Here is an 18,129-nt window from a genome sequence, read left to right on the forward strand (position 1 = left end):
GCAGTGAAAAACATTGAGCTGTGTAGGGATTTAGAACAGATGTCATTTTTAAAAAACTGGGCATACTAAAGTGTTGGTTTTTATTGCATTTCTTAAATGTGTGATGGCTCAGATCCGTTTGTACATCTAAGGCACAAACAGTACAGCACAGAAAAGTGCACTGCAACACACTCTTCCAATATTTCTCCAGTTCTGGTGAGTTAGTATGTCCTGAAGACTTCTGAATGTTAAATGGGCTGCCAGGAACCTCAGGGAGTATTTAAGCTGCATCCCTGTGTTGGGAAGATGACACAGAACAACTGTTTTCCAGGTATTCATCCCATGCTAGCGGATAGCTGCAAAAGCTATAAGGAGCAGTAGGTGCTAAATGATTTTTCATTCATTCCCTCCTTCCAAACACATGTATGCTTTTGGGGGATTTCTTGCACTTTGTACTAATACTGAGGTTGCTTCTTTCCCCTGATGGAGTGGAAAGTAGCCAGACTTGGAAGATGAGTCACCTAAAAATGTCCTGTGATTTTCATAAATATTGAGATCCCTGACCTCCAAAATAAGCAAGTGAGTGAAAATACCGTGTCTTATTCCAGACTAGCCAACAAATGTAGCTTTAGGAAGGCAGTGCGGCCCAGAAGTGTAGAGAGCAACCAGGGAACTGAAAGATCTGGAATATGATTCTGTGAACTGTCGTTGCCTCTGGCGGAGATATTTGAAAGAGCCCGAGGAAGACAGGCAACCAAATTCTAGTTAGTCCTCTTCAGATTTGACAGCCTCTTTATTGTTCCCCCTTGTAAAATTGTGAAAATGATGCTTGATCCACCTTCCACATGAATGTGTTGGAGGATTAATTATTCTCAGTACAGCCCTTTCAACACCTATTGCAAAGCACTATAGACAAACATTAAACATTGTTATTAGTGCTGTGCACCTCGTACGGTGACATAACACACTGCTCTTTGTAGTCTTCCCTTCCAGAAGATGACAGCTGGGAGATACTGAAAGCATCTCTGTGGGACCTGAAGATCTGAGTAGGGATCTGTATCAGTGTGCAGAGAGATCCATGTAGGAAGTCTAAAATATTTTTTGTTATTTTTTAACACAGTTCTCTATCTCCTTTGCTTTCATTGTCCCCAGATACATGTTGTAAACCAAAACTAGAACATTCTAAAGGGCGGAAAAGCTGTTGTAGAAATTTACCTCCTCGGAAAGGTATATTATTTAAGACTGTACGTGTTGCAGGAAGTAAAAAAGAGAAAAATATTTCTGAAAACCTACTCTGTGGCTTATGTAGTTGGGGGTTCTTGAACCATCAGTTGCCATGATCTAAGAGGGACATATAAAAGGAAGGTTCAATCTAGGCAAACCTTGCAGTCGTACAGTTTTCTAGGTGTCTGTTACCGACGACCTGTGGATGGAAAGTACAGAGCTACGTCATTGTTGTGGTTTTGTTTAGTGAGTGGGGGCCTAAGGTGGTAGCTTCTGTAGGAAACTGCTAGAAGTTGCTCCCCTTTATTCAGTGGACTCGGCCAGGCCTAGGGCGGACCTGCTGCTGGCCAAGGCCGAGCCGATTGGTAGCAGAATGTTCCATGATAACGCCTCTGCGATAACATATTTAAGAAAGGGAAAACAGGAAAAAAAAAGAGAGAAGAGAAGATGTGAAGAAGCTGAGTGGGGGCAGAGGCGCAGAGAGGGAGGCGCAGGCCTCATGGGCCTTGCAGGCCTCACCCTCTGGCCTCTCGCCAGGCGGCCGACTGGGCCTGACTCGGCCCAGCCCGGCTGCAAGAAGTGGAGAGGAGATGAGATGGATGATGTGAAGAGATCCTGAGAGGTGTCTGCCTGCCTGTTGTGAAGAACTTTTCTTGTGAGAGGAACGGCTGCAGACGCCAAAGTCAGTTCAGAAGGAGGGGGAGGAGTAATGCGGCTCCTGGCCAAGATTCCCCTGCAGCCTGTGGTGACAACCATGGTGGAGCAGGTTGTCCCCCTGCATCCCATGGAGGTCCACGGAGGAGCAGAGATCCACTTGGAGCCCGAGGAGGACCCCACACCGGGGGAGGCGGATGCCTGAAGGCGGCTGTGGTCCGTGGAGGGCCCACTGGGGCAGCTGTTCTGGCGAGACTGCACCCTGTGGAAAAGATGACCCACGCCAGAGCAATTTCACAAAGGACTGTGGAGTATGGGTGGGACCCCACAATGGAGCAGGGGAGGAATGTGAGTTCTTCCCCCGACCATGAAGCAGCGGTGTAAAACAACGTGTGATGAACTGACTGCAACCCCCATTCCCTCTTCCCCCCTGTGCCGCTTGCGGGGGGAAGGTAGTAGAGATAATGTTAAGCTCAGGAAGAGGGAGAGGTGGGGGGAGGTTATCTTGTTCTCTGTCTCATTATCCTGCTGTTTGTAGTACTAAATGAATAGTTTTCCCCAAGTCATAGAATCATAGAATCATAGAATGGTTAGGGTTGGAAGGGACCTTCAGAGGTCATCTAGTCCAACCCCCCTGCAAGGAGCAGGGACATCCCTGACTAGGTCAGGTTGCTCAGAGCGTCTGTTTTGCCTGTGACGGTAACTTTAAGGATTTCTCCCTGTCCTTATCTCAAACCTCGAGCTGTTTTTCCTTATATTATCTCTCCCTGTTCTCTCGGAGGGTGGGGGGAGTGAGAGAGAGACTGCGTAGTCTGGTCCCGATTGGGGCTGAACTACGACAGTCATCTTTCGGCTTGACTCGCTACAGCTGCTCTAATGGCCTAGTTTGCAGCATGCATTGGGTTGGTTCCGCATAATTACGGCGTAATTCAATAAACGAGGGTAAAAGGAAGCCACTTTTCCTTTAGAAGTAGCTTTGGCCAATTCTTACAGATGTGTGTGGGTACCTGTAAAACACACTATCAAAGAGCACAAGTTGGACTATTATCAGGTATTTTTTATTTTGATTTGCCTTTATCTGTTTATTTTAAGAAATCCTATTTTGCGAATGTGAGCGGTATGGTATATGTTTACCATTTTAGTGTTTGATATAATTGCTGGCTTCTACAATGCAAGAATATCTCAAGCTAGCAGGTTACAGATGAGTTAGGAGGGAGTGTTCACTTACAGTGTTATTCCAGATATCGCACCATACAAAAAGTATGTTAATGTGAATTTCTCAGACATCAGCCCCAGTGTTTAAACACAGAACTGTCAAAGAGATGCTAAAAAGCAATCTGAGACAGTTATGCAGTCTTTTTACTATATCACTCACTGCTGTATTCTAAAAGGTTGAAATGATAGGGGAAAAGCATTAAGTGGGCACTTATATGATTGTCACTGCTTTTAATGAGTACTAAAAATTCTGCTTGGTACAATACCAGGAGAGAAGCAGAGCACATCTGCTTTTGTTTGCATTTATCTTGGTGAAGTTGCAAGTTGATAACAACTGTAAGCTGCAGAGGACGTCACTGGTTGGTAAAGATGCCTAACCTCTTGATACAAGGGGAGCCCTGGAGTATAAACATCATGCATTTGCTTTTGGATTATTTGCAGTGTTAATCTAATTTACGGAGAAGAAGGCTTGGTGATAGAACGAGATGAACCTTTAAACACACAGAATTCTACTTTGAACAAACTCAGATGCATAGAAATAGCAAACAAAGGCACATCGTTCAGTGCTTTGCATTGTGCAGTTTGTAGTTCAAGTAATGATTCCCCAGCATTTCAAGTTATTTTATAAAAATTATGTTCACTATAAAAGGGACTTGCTGTAGTTTAGAAGTTAAGAATTGCTGTAATAATTTTGTAATTGGTGCATAGCATGCAAAAAATTAGATGTTCATTTGATTTTCTTAATTAGTAATCTACAGTAATGAAAGGAATAAACAAAGATGTTACTAGCTAAACAATATATATATTCTTACTCATGTCATATTACCAGAAGTACTGTCAGATTCTTATACTAAGCAAACAAAGGCTAAGAAACTTTCTAAGGAGGGCTTCCCATAACCGACAAAAACACTATATATGTAGTTTAAGAAGTTAGGAAGATGATAATACCATCTGGCTGTATATAAGCTAAATATGATATTCCAGGCTTTCTGATAGTAAACGTTCTCAAAGAGTAATAAAATACATTGATTTAGGAGATTTAGGGCAGAATTTTTTGTGTGATGGGTGGTTCTGGGAGCAAAACCACTGCTGCCTGACTTCTTGGATTTTGTCTCGCAGACTTTCTGTAGGTTCTTAGGTGTCTCATGAGACACTCATAGGTCTCTCTCACTTAAGATGTCTCATTCCTTTGAAGCCTCTCCTTCAGACTGGGCATTAGTCTTCCTAGACACTTACTTTCAGGAGACTCACTGGAACGTAATTATCTTGGGGGCCTTTACTCCTCTGCTGAGTACAGTAAATGACTTTTGAATCTGTTGGACATTTTCAGAAGGATATTGAGAGACAAGCATAGAGAAGTCTAAAGCATCGTACTTCTACAAGTTTTGTTTTTGTAAGAGAAAGATACCGTTTGCTAAAACTGCTAACTTAAGTGCAAGATAATGTGTTTCCAGTGTTTTTCTGCACACAGATGGAGATGACAAAAAGGAAAGGAGAGGGGAAAAATGAGACAGGGAAGGTGAAGAATATGTAGCAGAGAAGATGGAAAAGGAAGGGAAAAATCTCTCATCCTGTGTTAAGATAGAGGCTGAAAGAGTGGATGGTGACTTGGAGCCCCATTCCAAATTGGCAGAAGGGAAAAGTTGGATATGGCCTTCAAGAGAAAGCCCTGAAGACCAAGACTGAATTGGAGCCAGTGTGTTTCTGACAGAATTTTGATGTGTAAACATTTCTGTTGATTCCAATTCTAAATAGGATGAAGTGGCTGGAGGCTGATTCTGGAGGAAAATAATTTAAATTTCTTGCAAGTTAGACATTATGGGAGAAAAAAAAAACCTTATTTTAGAAAAAAAAAGTGAAATTTTGCTTAGAAATTAAATTTTTATTCACTCCAAAATATTCTAAACTGACATTTTGCTTCATTTAGTTTCCTTGGTAATGTCAGAATCATGACATGATTTTCCAAATATATCCCATTCCATCCAAGTGGTATTTTAATAATTTTAATACAGAAAACTGTTTAGGTAAAATTTTTCCTACCAATCCTAGTTGTAGTTTTTCTCCAGGTTATAGGGATATTTTAGCAGAACCTTCTCAGGTGCCAAGAACAGAGGGATCCCTGGTCTTTGGGCAAAATCACTTGTCTTGTTTTGGCTAGTCAAAATAAGAGATCAGAAAAAAAAAATGTAGCTTTCCCCCAGACTCACAACTTTTCCTTTCTTTTGGTTTGAAAATACATCTTTGACTCCCATAGCATATGTTCTTGGCACTCCTGAAGGGCAAAGCTTTTTCTTAGATGCTTACTGCCTTAATTTTACTAGGGAATGAATTTTGTCCTGGATATGTCTGCAGAATTCCTGTGACAGCCATAAATTTTCTTTAATATCTTTGTATACATAGGGCTTCTCTCTTAATACCAAGTTTGCTACCTGCCCACCAGCAAACCCGTATGCTGGCATCAAATGTTAATTGGCTATCAGTTGAGTATTTAGTTCGATTCGTCTGCTGAATGGATAGTATGAAATACTTAAACCAAAGTTAATGGAACACACTCTCTAGTCCTGTTAAATTGCTTGTCTACCATAGATTTGTTCCATTAGAATCACAACAAGAAATGAGTTTTTAATTTCTTTCAGCATTGCAGGCTCTTTAAAATTCTTGTGTGTTTTCCAGTGCAGACTTGCAGAAACCTAGAATCACGGAGGATGGGGGGGACATCTGGAAGTCATTGAGTCCAACCTCCTGTTCAAAGCAGGCTTAGTTAGAACAGGCTGCTCAGAACCTTATCCAGGTGAATTTTGAGTGTCTCCAAGGGTGGAGATTTTACAGCTCCTCAGGGCACCTATTCCACTTTTCGACCATCCTCCTGGTAAAATTCTTTCCTTGTACCATGTTCCCACTTGTGTCTGTTGTCTCTTGGATCTGTGTGCACCTCTGAGAACAACCTAGCCCTGCCTTCTCTTTGTCCTAAAGTCAGGTAGTTGCAGACAGCAGGAAGGTCTTCCCTTTGTCTTCTCAAGGCTGAACAGACTCAGATCTCAGCTTCTCCCTGTATGCCACATGCACCAACAATCTTGGTGGCCCTCTGCTGCACTTGCTTCAGTTTGTCAGTAGTTTTTCTTTTCTTGAGGAACCCAGAACTGAACACCACACTCCAGATGTGGTCTCAGAAGTGCTAGAAAGAGGAGAAAGATCTCAGTTTATTCAGCTCGTTTCACTGTTGCTCATACCGGCCAGGATGTGTCTTTCCACAAAGACACACTGCTGGGTCTTGTTGAATGAAATTACTCCATCCTAGGTACAGGAATTTTCATTTGCTTTTGATAAAGTTTATGAGGTTCCTGTTAGGCCATTTTTCCAGCCTTTGGAGGTTCCTCTGTATAGCAGACATGCTCTTCGGAGTGCGTTGGCAGATCCCGACCTCTTAATTTGGTGTTGTCTGCAAACTTGCTGAAAGTGCACTCCATCAGATCATCCAGGCTGTTGGTAAAGAAGGGAAGCACAGTATCCAGTGCTCTCCCTTATCCACAGAGCCAGTCATCTCCTCATAGAAGGCAATTGCGTTAGTCAAGTATGATTTACCTATGTTAGATCAATGATGGCTGTTCCAAATCACTCTACTGACCTCCATGTGCTTGGAAAATTACTTTGTGGGATATTTATTCCATAATCTTCCCACGACTGATGTGAGACTTGATGGCCTTTAGTTCCCCAGATTCCCCTTCTTGCCTTTCTTGATGATGGGTGGGACATTTGCCTGTTCCCAACCATTGGGAACTTCTCCAATCCCGCTGACTTTTCAAAGGTGATAGACAGGTGATAGACAGGTGATAGGCCTGTGTCGATCCATCACAGCACGCTTACACAGGTGAGCTATCCCGCCATGTCTCCATAATCTCAGAGGTGTCACAGCTCTCCACTCTGCATGGACTTCTTCCTCCTGGTTGTACCCCATGCTCTGTGTGTGTGCATTCAGGTACCTGAGCCCCAGTGAGGCTGCTTTCATAAGGGTAGCACAAGAGCCTTTGCCATCCTCTTGTCCCCCAGTTGCTTCCTCGCTGCCTCCGTACCTTTGCTTCTCTTCACAGCACGACAACTGTTCCCTAACACACCTAATTTAAAACTCTTCCCACTCTATTAGTGAACCTGTTGGCAAAGACACTCTTGTCCCAGTTTTGCTGGAGGAGTGCCGTCCCTGTGCAGCAGTCCTTGTTCTTCAAAAAGGGTCCTGTGTTCATAGAAGCTGGAGCCCTGCTTGCAGCACCAGCCACATAGCATCGTGTTGACTGTGGGATGCATCCACTCTCACCTGAGCAGTGAGCTCCCACGCTGGGAGGACTGAGGAGGTACCACCAGGGCTGCATCCCCCTCACTGTTATCTCAGGGCTGTCAGTCACCCTCAGTACGTTAAAGGTCGCTCTGGTGGTACCATATGGATGAGCAGTCAGGGAATTTAATGTTTAGTATATGGCTGTTTTGGAAAAGAAGAAGTTAAAAAAAGGAAACCAGCTTAGCAAATGAAGATGTTGGCCAGTGCCTTTACTAAGGCTTGTTTCTCATGGAGTTTGTAAATGGAAGACAAAAGGAACCCACTGCAATGGGTACGTTGTAGCCACTGCTGTCTTTGGTAGGAATCTTTCTGCATGAGTGGGAACTCAACATTCTCAGCTCAGTTTGTTTAACAAGGGACAGGAAATGTGCCTGATGTCTTTTCTGCCCAGGTTGTCATTACCACCCACTAGCAGGTGTGGGAATAAACTAGTCAACCTGCAAATGTTTTAATTATTTCTGATCAAGAGCTGATAGCATAAAAAATAATAGATGGAGAAATGATTGTTCTACACGTGTTCTATGAACACGTGTAGAAACACAACCATACAACAGCTATTAGGCTGTGTGCTCTTAAGGAGGTCTTGGTCCTAGCCAAGGACTCAACCAAGGCTACAAATTGGACAGTAGTCTGTGCCTAAGATGGAAAACCATGTGTTTTTGTTGGAAGGACATAATGGAATAAGAAAATACAGAATAATTTAAATAACATATCTAAAGGAAAAGTAAGAAGTTTTAGGTCAAAAGTAGAAAAAAGTTAGTGCTTTAAGGTAATTTTCAGGTAAATATTGATCAGATACTGCTAATGTTTGGTGGATCTTAATGGAATAAAAGGCACTTGAAACATTCAACATTTCTCAGGATTGTGCTGACCCACCATGTTGGACTGTGGTCCTGCTGCAGTAAGATGGTCTTGGTCCCTCTGTGGTCAGTGGTAGGAGGACCATGACTTTGGTGCAAAGCATTCTGTGTTGACTTCTGTATGTGGACTAGAGTGAGCACTGGAAAATATGGATCATACTGGAAGCAGGGAATATGGGAAATGTGTAATCCATATTGTGATCTGATAGCTGAGAGTCTTCGTCTGCAGCCAGTGGCATCTTATAGTTCACAATAGCGGTGCCCAGCCAAGAACAAGGTTTCAAAGATTTATACTGAAGGTTGACTTTGCACTTTGAGAGCACTTGGAGTAAAAAGTGAAGCATGTTCATAAGTATTCTAAGTTTAAACAAAATATTTTTAAATGTATGTGCAACCAGCAAAAAAAACCCAAACCCATGTTAGACAAAAAAATCAAGATTTAAAGGTAGACAAAAGATTAAGATTTAAAGGGTAAAGAGGGCTTCTAGAGACAAAGAGAGGGAAATAGGTTTAGCAAGTTGCCGCCTGCTGTGGAATGAAAGAAAAAAAAAACCTGAGCTGCAAACTCATCAAAAACACAGTTGTTAATTGAAAAACTGACAGACCTGTAACTACAGCAGTGCTTCTGGCCGCCACTATAATAAATGTAACTGTACATTTAGAGTAATTTGCTAATTTGCCTAAGTAACACCCACAGACAGCAACATGACATAAATACATTAGTGAAAGCAACAACTATAACCAGCTCGTACAGGTTCTTGGCTGCTAGATGGATGGGTCAGATGAGCTGGAAAAGATTTACAAAACAGCATAGAAATGGAATTGTTAACAATATTGCGGCATACGGGATTTCTTTATTTTCCTCTTTCCCAAGAATGCTTTAAGGCCTGGAGATGCCCATACATAGTGTAGCGTGTAAGTAACATCTTTAACTTGCGTATGTGTGCACTCACTGAGAAAACCTGTAGAGATGGAGTACACATCTGCAAAATGCAGAGCATTTCAGAAGCAAAAATGACAAAATTTACACCTCAAATAGTCTTTCAGGTAATTAATTGGATCTCCGACATTCAACATGTAATTACAAGTATCTGAAAAGAGTTTCTGTTAATAAATATTCTAAAGGCATGTGTATTTGGTCCACAAGAAAGACTGGAACCTGTACGATCATTTTCCTAATACAGGTGTTACAAGTGTCTGAAACTTACACTTTGGCGTTGCCCAGATCTTTTCATTTGGCAAATAATTAGCTCAGCCATGCAGCATCTCCTCTGGGATAGCACTGTTCTCTGTCTTCTTTTTTTTTTATTTCTTCATTTTATTTCGGAGTCCTGCTCCTGCCAACTTTTGTCACTACGTATTGACTGGAGTTTCACATTCTCTAAATATCCTACCTCTAGGTTAGGCTTGGGGTCATCACTAAAAGTTACTATGTTATCAACAACACATTTTTAAAATAAAAAAATGACAAGATTGCTGCTATGCAAGGTCAGTCTCATTTTCAATAACATATTTATTTCTGCTCGCAGTCTCCTGTTCTGTCTTCACCCTCATGACAATTAAAAGTGCAGAAGCAAAGCGAATGAATGCAGCTTTACACAGTTTCTGCCTTTGTTTCCTCCCAGATACACTTAGGAGGTTTCTGCTGAGCTTTTTGAGAGAGGTGATGCCTGCTCCGAGGAGCAGAATCCAGTTGATAAGCAAATGTGGAGTCAGGTGGAAAGTTCCTGTTGCGGTGCTTCTCTCAGGAAGAACCCCTGTGTGTGGGCATACATATTCTTGCCTTCAGCAGGAGGTAGTTGTAAGGTTTTTCACTAAATACGGGTTATAAAATATTCTTGAACATGAGTCACTTTAAATTATAGTCCACAGATCTCAGGAAGTCACTGAGAAAATGGAGCAGGAAAAAACACAGGATAGAGGCAAACTGTGAGACTTCTCTGTGGGATGTGGAGTTTTGACAGCTAAACCCAAACCCTGTCTTGCTTTGAAGGCGCGATCTTAATGTCAGGGCAAAGAGAGCAGCAGACCCCTCTGGGTGACCCAAGTTCTGAGTCTGTAAGACCTCCTCAGTATGAGCTGATAAAGACCACAGCTCTGGGAGAAGAGAGCTGTCATCATTTTATGAAACGTTACGACCAGTCTTCTTTGAACCCTAATTTCTGTCAGCGAGTTATCATCACTGTCACAGTAAGTGATACTTGCAGCACAAATGGCAATTAACTAGAAGTAAATAGTAGAGCAGGAGTCTGCAGACTGGTTTTTAAGGTTGATGAGTTGAAAGTAGTTTCAACACATTAATGCTAAGCATGCTGCATCATGGTGTGCCCTGAAAAAGACAATCATGTCATTTACCCAAAATCACCAGGAATTGCAGTAACATGTAGTAGGGATGTGCTCGATTGTTTCAAATATGGGAGCATATTATGGGAATCAATACTAGTTTGTGGGTCTGTCTGTTTTCTTTTATCAGATTTTCCATAAAACGAGTAATTTGTTTGTTTTTCACTGTTTTAGGTAGCCTGCCCTATGAATACAAGATTGTGATAGCAGGAAATCATGAATTGACCTTTGACCAGGAATTCATGGCTGACTTAATCAAGCAGGACTTTTACTATTTCCCCTCTGTTTCTAAGCTGAAGCCAGAGAGCTATGAAAATGTACAGTCTCTTCTAACAAACTGCATCTATCTTCAAGACTCTGAAGTGACGGTGAGGGGATTCAGAATATATGGCTCCCCTTGGTAAGCAGGATTTTAAGCATACATAAAAAGAATATTGTTGATTGCTATCACATCAGCCATTTCATATGCGTCAGCTATATTTGGATTGCTCTGTTAGGAAGAAAAGTAATACTCACTTTGATAAAGTTTTAATGTTTTCTTGCACTGAATCATTCTTATGACAAAATAATGTACTTGTACTATGAGTATTGTTAACCAAATAATGATGGGGAAAAGATAGTGTGCTCTTTAAACTCTCAGCCAGGAACAGTTTTCTAATATAGTTCATGTAGGGGGTTTTTGTGACAGAGAATGTTTTCTATACTTAGTAAGTTTATATAATTACAGGTTAATTTTGTTGCGAGGGTACATTCTTTTGGCAATTTCCATCCTACAGATAATGTTTAAGGTTCATTCGTGTACACAGTAGTCATTTAATGCAGCAAGCTTGTTTTAGTATTTGTTTAGGCTTTTTTTTTAATATCCCTCAGACTCTTACCTTCTTTTATACAGTAATAGCTTTCCTCAAGGTACAGCTGAGCTTCTAAACTAAAGTCAACAAATCAGTGGCAACCTAGTACTTAATGGATTTTGCTCTACTGCTTAGAGTGAAGCCTTAGAACTCCTTGACACTATTGGAGACAGGTGGGCTTTGTTTGGCTTCCTGACCTCCACCTTGGACCTTGTGTGTGCTGCTTCTATGTCTCTTACTTACGTTACATTACTACTATGTTATTTCCGCTAACAGAACTGTAAATTCTGTCTTTTATGAGCATTCAGTATACATTTAAAATAAGTAAAAATTTATTTTAAAAGGCAGGTTTTTAAGGAAATCTGTTATTCTTCCTTTCAAAATCACATCAGGCTGGAATGTAGCAAACAAGTTGTCAAACCTGATGCATATACCCGAATGTGAATTTTCAGTGTGAATAAACTGTGAAATCTCTTGGATTTTTTTTTTTAAATGAAAGTTGGCATTTTCCCATTTGGTTACTTGAGATGGGTGTTAATTTTCTCTGAGCTTATTATTCTACATTTATCTACATTAAATAGCTTCCCTCCTAAATGCACCCTTCTCTCTCTCCCTCTTAGATCTCCAGATCTTTCCCGTTTTTTTTCAGCCTACCCACCTGCTGTGTTGTAGTTCATCTTCCTCTTGTGTCTACTGTATATTCAATCAATGTACAATTTACTTCATTTTCCAAATTATTAGGGAAGATATTAGATGGTATCAGTCCCAATATTAACTTCTGAGAAATGCCACTTGGCATCTCTTCCCATTTTGATGTTCAACTGTAAATACTGTAATTATGCTCTGTTTACAATATGTCTGGCAACTTCATATCTTCATTGCGGTATTCGTAACCAGGCACCATATTTCCAGTGTCAGTAATAATTTTCCAGGCAGTAAAGTACCAAAAGTCTCATTAAAGTCTAGATAAATTAAATTAAAGCAAAACACTATCTATAAAGTAGCACTAAGGAGAGGCTAAAGGAAACCATTTGAACTTTCTGTGCATGATTAGATCTGTAAAAATCTGTTGAGAAAACTTTTGTCCACCCACTAACCCATAAATAATGTTTCTGTAAAATCAGATCTACCGCATTGTGCGCTAATCCTGTCATTTTGCAGAAGTTGTCTAAGCTATCTGGCGTGACCTGTTCTTCATGAAAAGTGATTGCTTTCCATCTTCAGGTTATATCTAAACTTCCACGCTACATGTTTCACAGTGTTGCTAACTCATCTCCCACCCCCTTATGGTCCTGGAAGATGGTGTGTTAAGATCCTGTGAAGATCTTTGCTTAGTCCATATTTGAGGAAATCTTGATGAAAGTCTTCCAGCCAAACTGGGTTTTTTGTTTGTTGTTATGCAATGCTGAATGAAGTTTCCATGCTAATTGATCTCATGTCCAGTGGAAACAGCAAGAACAATAACAGCAATAAGTTGCTCTTCATTAGTCTATCAGAACAGCAGATGCAAAAGTAAAAAAGTCACATCAACCAGCCCACCAGTCAGAAAACTTAGGAAGAGAAATAGCTATTTTGTGTGGGTTAAATTAGCTGCGTGCTAGTTTGAAGGCTGTAGTACAAGTCTGTGCATACTGATCAGTACTGTTCTGTAGCGTTTCTTTTTGTTTCTATACTTCATTCACCCTGAAAAGAGAGGTTTGTCATAGCCTCTCTGGGAAATCAATCTCAGTTTCTTTCTACATCATAGTAATGTCATCTCTAAAAAACTACAAGACTTTGGTGAACTTTCCATGGTGAATCTTTTTGTGCCCTTGCATTATGAAGTCGGTCCTTTAGAAAATGCTTATGAACCTAGTCAGGATTTCAAAATGTAGAGTTCTTTAAGATCTCAGAACTTCATAAGAAAGCTAAATTTCATGCAGTTGCTTGTTTATTATCCTAAAATATTTTATTTTCCAGCCTTGAAAATATACATACAGCTTTTTGAATGGATTTGTTTAATTGGAGAACTCCCAATTACAGTTTATGTTTGTTGTCCATTTATAAATCTATTTAATGAGAAGGTGAGCTATCTAGAAATTAAAAGACTGTGGCCCCAGATCCTGCCTTTCCATTTCTGGTTACAAACCTGACCTTCTGCCTTACTTCATGCTTTGTAAAAATAAGTACAAGCTAGAAATATCTCTCCTTTATAAAGCAGGTTAATCAATAGTTGCAAAGTACTTTGAGAATGCTGGCATAAGGTCTGAGTGAATGCTAACCAGCGTTAACTTAGCGTGTTTACCTGTAGCAGTCTGTGTTTTTATATATGACCTGTACACAATTAGATTGTACTGCTCCTTAAGATGTTTTAGTTGCAAAGTAAATAATGAGAGCTTGATTGGTTTACGTAACGTGCCAGTCTCTAAGGCCTTTTAAATATGCGCCATTTGTGTGTGGTTAAATATTTTCAATAGCACTTGGGTATTTTGACCTCTATTATTATCTAAAACCCAGTGGTTTTTTTAATTGCGTAGAAGAAACGAGACACTGTCTTTTCTCAGAAACCAATGCTCTAACTCTCCTGTACTCCAAGGGCAAGATTTCATGTGCCAGATTGAGCCTCTGCTCACTAACAAAAATTTAACTGCTTTAAATGTTAATTACAGTAGTATTTCCATCAAGCAGGGAGCTGCCATTTTGAAATGCAAACTGCAAATCACAAAAGCTGCTCTTTAGGAATCAGTATTTGCAATACTGGTATTTTGGACCACCTATTGTCGGTATAGATGATGAGGGAGAAGAGTATAAAAACGTTAGATGCTTCATGAGAAACTTGGGAAGACCAAGAGGTTAAATGTATCCAGAGCAATCTGGAATTTTAAGGGTGGCTGTGTTTTGCCTAGGGGGCTGATGCTTTGGACAATGCACTCTACAGTGTTGGCTGCCAGATCTGGATGAGCAGGGCATCGGTAAGAATGCAGTGTGCTTCCTTCTAGTGTAGCCCAGACCCTGGGAACCATTGTTTTTTTTTTTCCTCATACAAAGCCTGGACACTGTGATGTTTTTCATAAAAAGCTAGGCACAGGAAGATGCACTCTGGTTTCAACCCAGGAAATGACCAGAACATATTCACAGACCTGGAAGCAATTTTGTGGAGAGAATAGGCATAGTTGCTGTGAACGTAAAAGAAAGACCTTGGTTCCTCGATAGCATTTATTGTAAATTGGAAAGCTTCGGGTTGGAGATTACTTTTGAACACCCTAATTTATTCTGGACTGCTATGAGAAAAGTCAAACTAGCAGATAGAATAACGCAAATAATTCTGTATTAGAATTCTGCATAATGTACGTCTGACTGCTAAGCTTCCCCAAAGATGAAGCCATTTTCCAGAGGGAGTTAATTTGTTTTTCAGTAACATAAAAAATCGAAACATAGAAGTAAAAATACAGCAAGCTGGAACACCAGAGGGGTGTCAGAGAATCCATCCTTAGGTGTTTTCAAGATTTGGTTAGACCGTTGTAGCTGATCAGATCTAGTGGTGGTGAGTGGCAGGGAGTGGTAGGTTGGACTAAAGATCTCCAAGGGTCTCTTTTGAGCAAAGTTTCTGTGATTCTGTCAGTCCCACCATGGAGGTAGATCTAGGTGTCAGTGTTGATACCTGCAGTGAACAGGTACCTTACAACAGGGAGCTTTGCTGTTGCTGTCAGACTCCCTACAAGCAGTAGATGGTCCTGACAGGTGGTTTGTAACTCAGGAAGCCAAAATAATAGTGGAAAGTTGAATCTGGATTTTTCTGTGTCATCAGACTATTATCTCTATGATGACATCATTCATGGAATCATATTAATAAATAATTACTGACTATTTCCGTTATAGATTTTCAGCCTTCAGTTATAGCTCATTACCCCCTCAATGTGTTATTATTTTGCAGGTAAGAGTTTTGGTGTTAGCTACAGCTGGAATGAAGATAGTCTGCACAATCCACTTGTGCCTCTGCACTGCTAAAGATTTTAATTGCACAATTACCCACTGTGTTTGCGCAAAAAAAAACCTGATGCATTCAGTGCACAAGATCTGCTGTGCTTGCTGAATGAGTCAATTATATATTATGCCTTTTATAGTCATTATTCAGAATTGCCATGTAAAAATAAATGCCTATAAAGGTGCATGCACAATTTTTTATCAACATGAGAACACCTCTTTGAGGCTTATACTTGCATGTGTGATGCTGAGTGTTGCTAGGTCTGCTTCTCTGCTGCACGAGGTTCCAATAATGGACTCTGCCCCACTATGTGGTTTTTCCATTGAATTTTTTACAACTCAGTAAGTAATAAACTTGGCTCTCTGTTCTCCTGTTGCATGCAATAACTAATGATAAGACCTGAAGACTAATGAATTGACCTGTGATCAATAATCAGAAGCTGTGTCTGACAAAGGTTATACTGGCTGTTCCCCCGATGTCTTAATATTGCATCCCTGCCTCAAATTTGTAGAGATGTGCATCTGCAGAAGAACAGGTATTCTGTGTGTGTGCTCTGATCTTGTGGAAAATGGCAGGAATTCCAGTGGCATTTTCTATTAAAAGGTGGATTGTTGTGCATTAATGGCAGGGTAAGAATACACATTTTACTTGAAATATAAAGAAGAATGCAGGTGGCAGAAGGAAAACATCTTCTTCCTGGCCACTGAATTTCCATAATGCTTCTAAGCAGCTGTACACAACTGCAAGAGAAACTGGTCCTCCTGCTTTCAAACAGGCATACAAGGTGGCAGGAGAGCATTTTATCTCTTTCAGCGCTTTTTTTTTTCATTTTCTGCAATGTGGGAAAGAAAGGGACAATGAAAGAAAGCCCTCTTGCCAAACATATGACAATTTCATTATTCTAAATGACATATTGGCCTGGATAGCTTAAAGAGGCCCTTTAGGATGAGATTGCCTCCAGACTCATTATCCAGAGAGTGGATTTTTGCTTGGCTTTGATTATCTGGAGGGATCTATTCCTGCGAAACAGAACCTCATTTTTCTTTTTGCAGAATTACAGCTTTTTTTCTAGTGTCTATGTATTCTCATTTCCTTCTTCGTTCTTTTGTTATAAGCCATCTGGAACTTGAGAAACTTTCATTTCCCAGTCAGGGAAAATAGGAGAGCAGAGATTAATATCAGCCTAGAAAGACACTTGTGACCATTTGTCCTGAAGTGACAGACGCCCTGGCTGGACTCCTGGGTTTTTGTAGCTTCTCTCCAGCGGAACGTTGATTAGATGTGGCCCCTCGCATATTTACACATGGGCTCTCCTACAGTGTTGTTCAGATAATGGGAACTGAGTGAAGAAAGTTAGAAGTGTGTATGGTTTTTTTTTTTTTTCTGTTCAAGTGTTGTTTTTATTTAGCTTAGCATTCTGGGTCAGGGCCATTCCGGTGATGTCAGAGAAGATGGCTGAATTCTTTCCGGTGTAGACGACACCAATCTGTAGCTGGTATTAGTGAGTATCAGCTACCAGCTCAGCCCAAAGCAACCTCGATGGGGTTGTTCTCCAAATCATCATCCCACTTTGGGGTGAGGGCTCGAAATGTCTTCCAGCCTGTTGGCCCTTTTCTTGGTGCACTGCCGCTGTCTGTACTATTCCGGTGTGCAGCCGGGTGTCTTTACTCAAGCTGTGTAGTCCCGTGTGACCAGTAGTGTTTAGCTATGGGTGTGTAACTCTCATCTGATTTGTTGTTTTCATGTTTGGTTTGTTTTTTTATCACAAAGTAGGTGACTTTGTTATGCTGCTTTTCAAATGTTCTCTCTCTTTTTTGTGTGCGTGTGCACGTACACATGTACACTTTGGGTAGAAAGACTGGTAACTTCCATGTGTAATTGTGGTAGTTGCAAAGAGCACCCAAAGAGCAAAATGAGGCAGACATATTTTTGGTTCACAGTGACTCTAGACCACCCATACCCTAGGTCTCCATTTCAATGCCTTCCTCCTCCATCTTTTCAAGAACAGCTATAATAGTCTCATTCCTCACTGAACTCAGTTTCCATCAGTAAAATCACGTAGGAAAGATTTATAGATTCGTTTCGTGAGAGGGACGCGCTTTCATTTTGCCAGTGATGAATCATCTAATGTTTACTTTCCCAGACCTTGTACAAATCTTTACAGTCATTGAGATGAACATCAATTAAAATGAAACAGTATTAAAATAAAATATTGACTTCATTTAACATAATATACCTCCCAAGTTGAGACTGTGGCTTCCAGATAGAGCAGCAGCAGCAGCAGTGCAAGATCTTGTATTGAAGGTTTAATTCCCTCTAAAATTAACAGAAAATAACAACTTCTGCCTCAAAGGGATCACTCTGATTCTTAGTTCTTATGGCCCCTTTCAAATCTAAAAAAAACGTATTCAGTAGCTTGCACATAACCAAAATATATAGGGACTCAATTTTTTTTTTTATTGGACAAAGACATACTAGCAGTTTTTCTAAGTAAAAGAGCTGACCCTCCTATGTTCTTTTCTTTCTGCACCCTAACTTGGTCAAAAGATAAAAATACAAGTAACTAAAGTGCAATTGCTTCTGGACTATTTTCTAAAGCACTGAAATACCACTGTAAAATTATTGCAAACTTCATGGACCTGTTGGAGTGAGTCCAGAGGAGGGCCATGAAGATGATCAGAGGGCTGGAGCATCTCTCCTATGAGGACA

General features: G+C 40.6%; 1 protein-coding gene across 3 annotated transcripts in view; it reads left to right on the top strand.

Moving 5' to 3' along the window:
- The window catches only part of MPPED1 (metallophosphoesterase domain containing 1), a 66,035-nt gene that overhangs the window by 27,269 nt on the left and 20,637 nt on the right, over window positions 1-18,129 (top strand). For all 3 annotated transcript variants that reach the window (XM_086740531.1, XM_086740610.1, XM_086740695.1), the window contains exon 4: window positions 10,780-11,005. In XM_086740531.1, the coding sequence (XP_086596657.1) occupies window positions 10,780-11,005 (226 nt within the window). The remainder of the gene's footprint in view (window positions 1-10,779; window positions 11,006-18,129) is intronic.

Source organism: Chlamydotis macqueenii, chromosome 1, assembly GCF_036417535.1.
Source record: "Chlamydotis macqueenii isolate bChlMac1 chromosome 1, bChlMac1.mat, whole genome shotgun sequence".
Lineage (NCBI taxonomy): Eukaryota > Metazoa > Chordata > Aves > Otidiformes > Otididae > Chlamydotis > Chlamydotis macqueenii.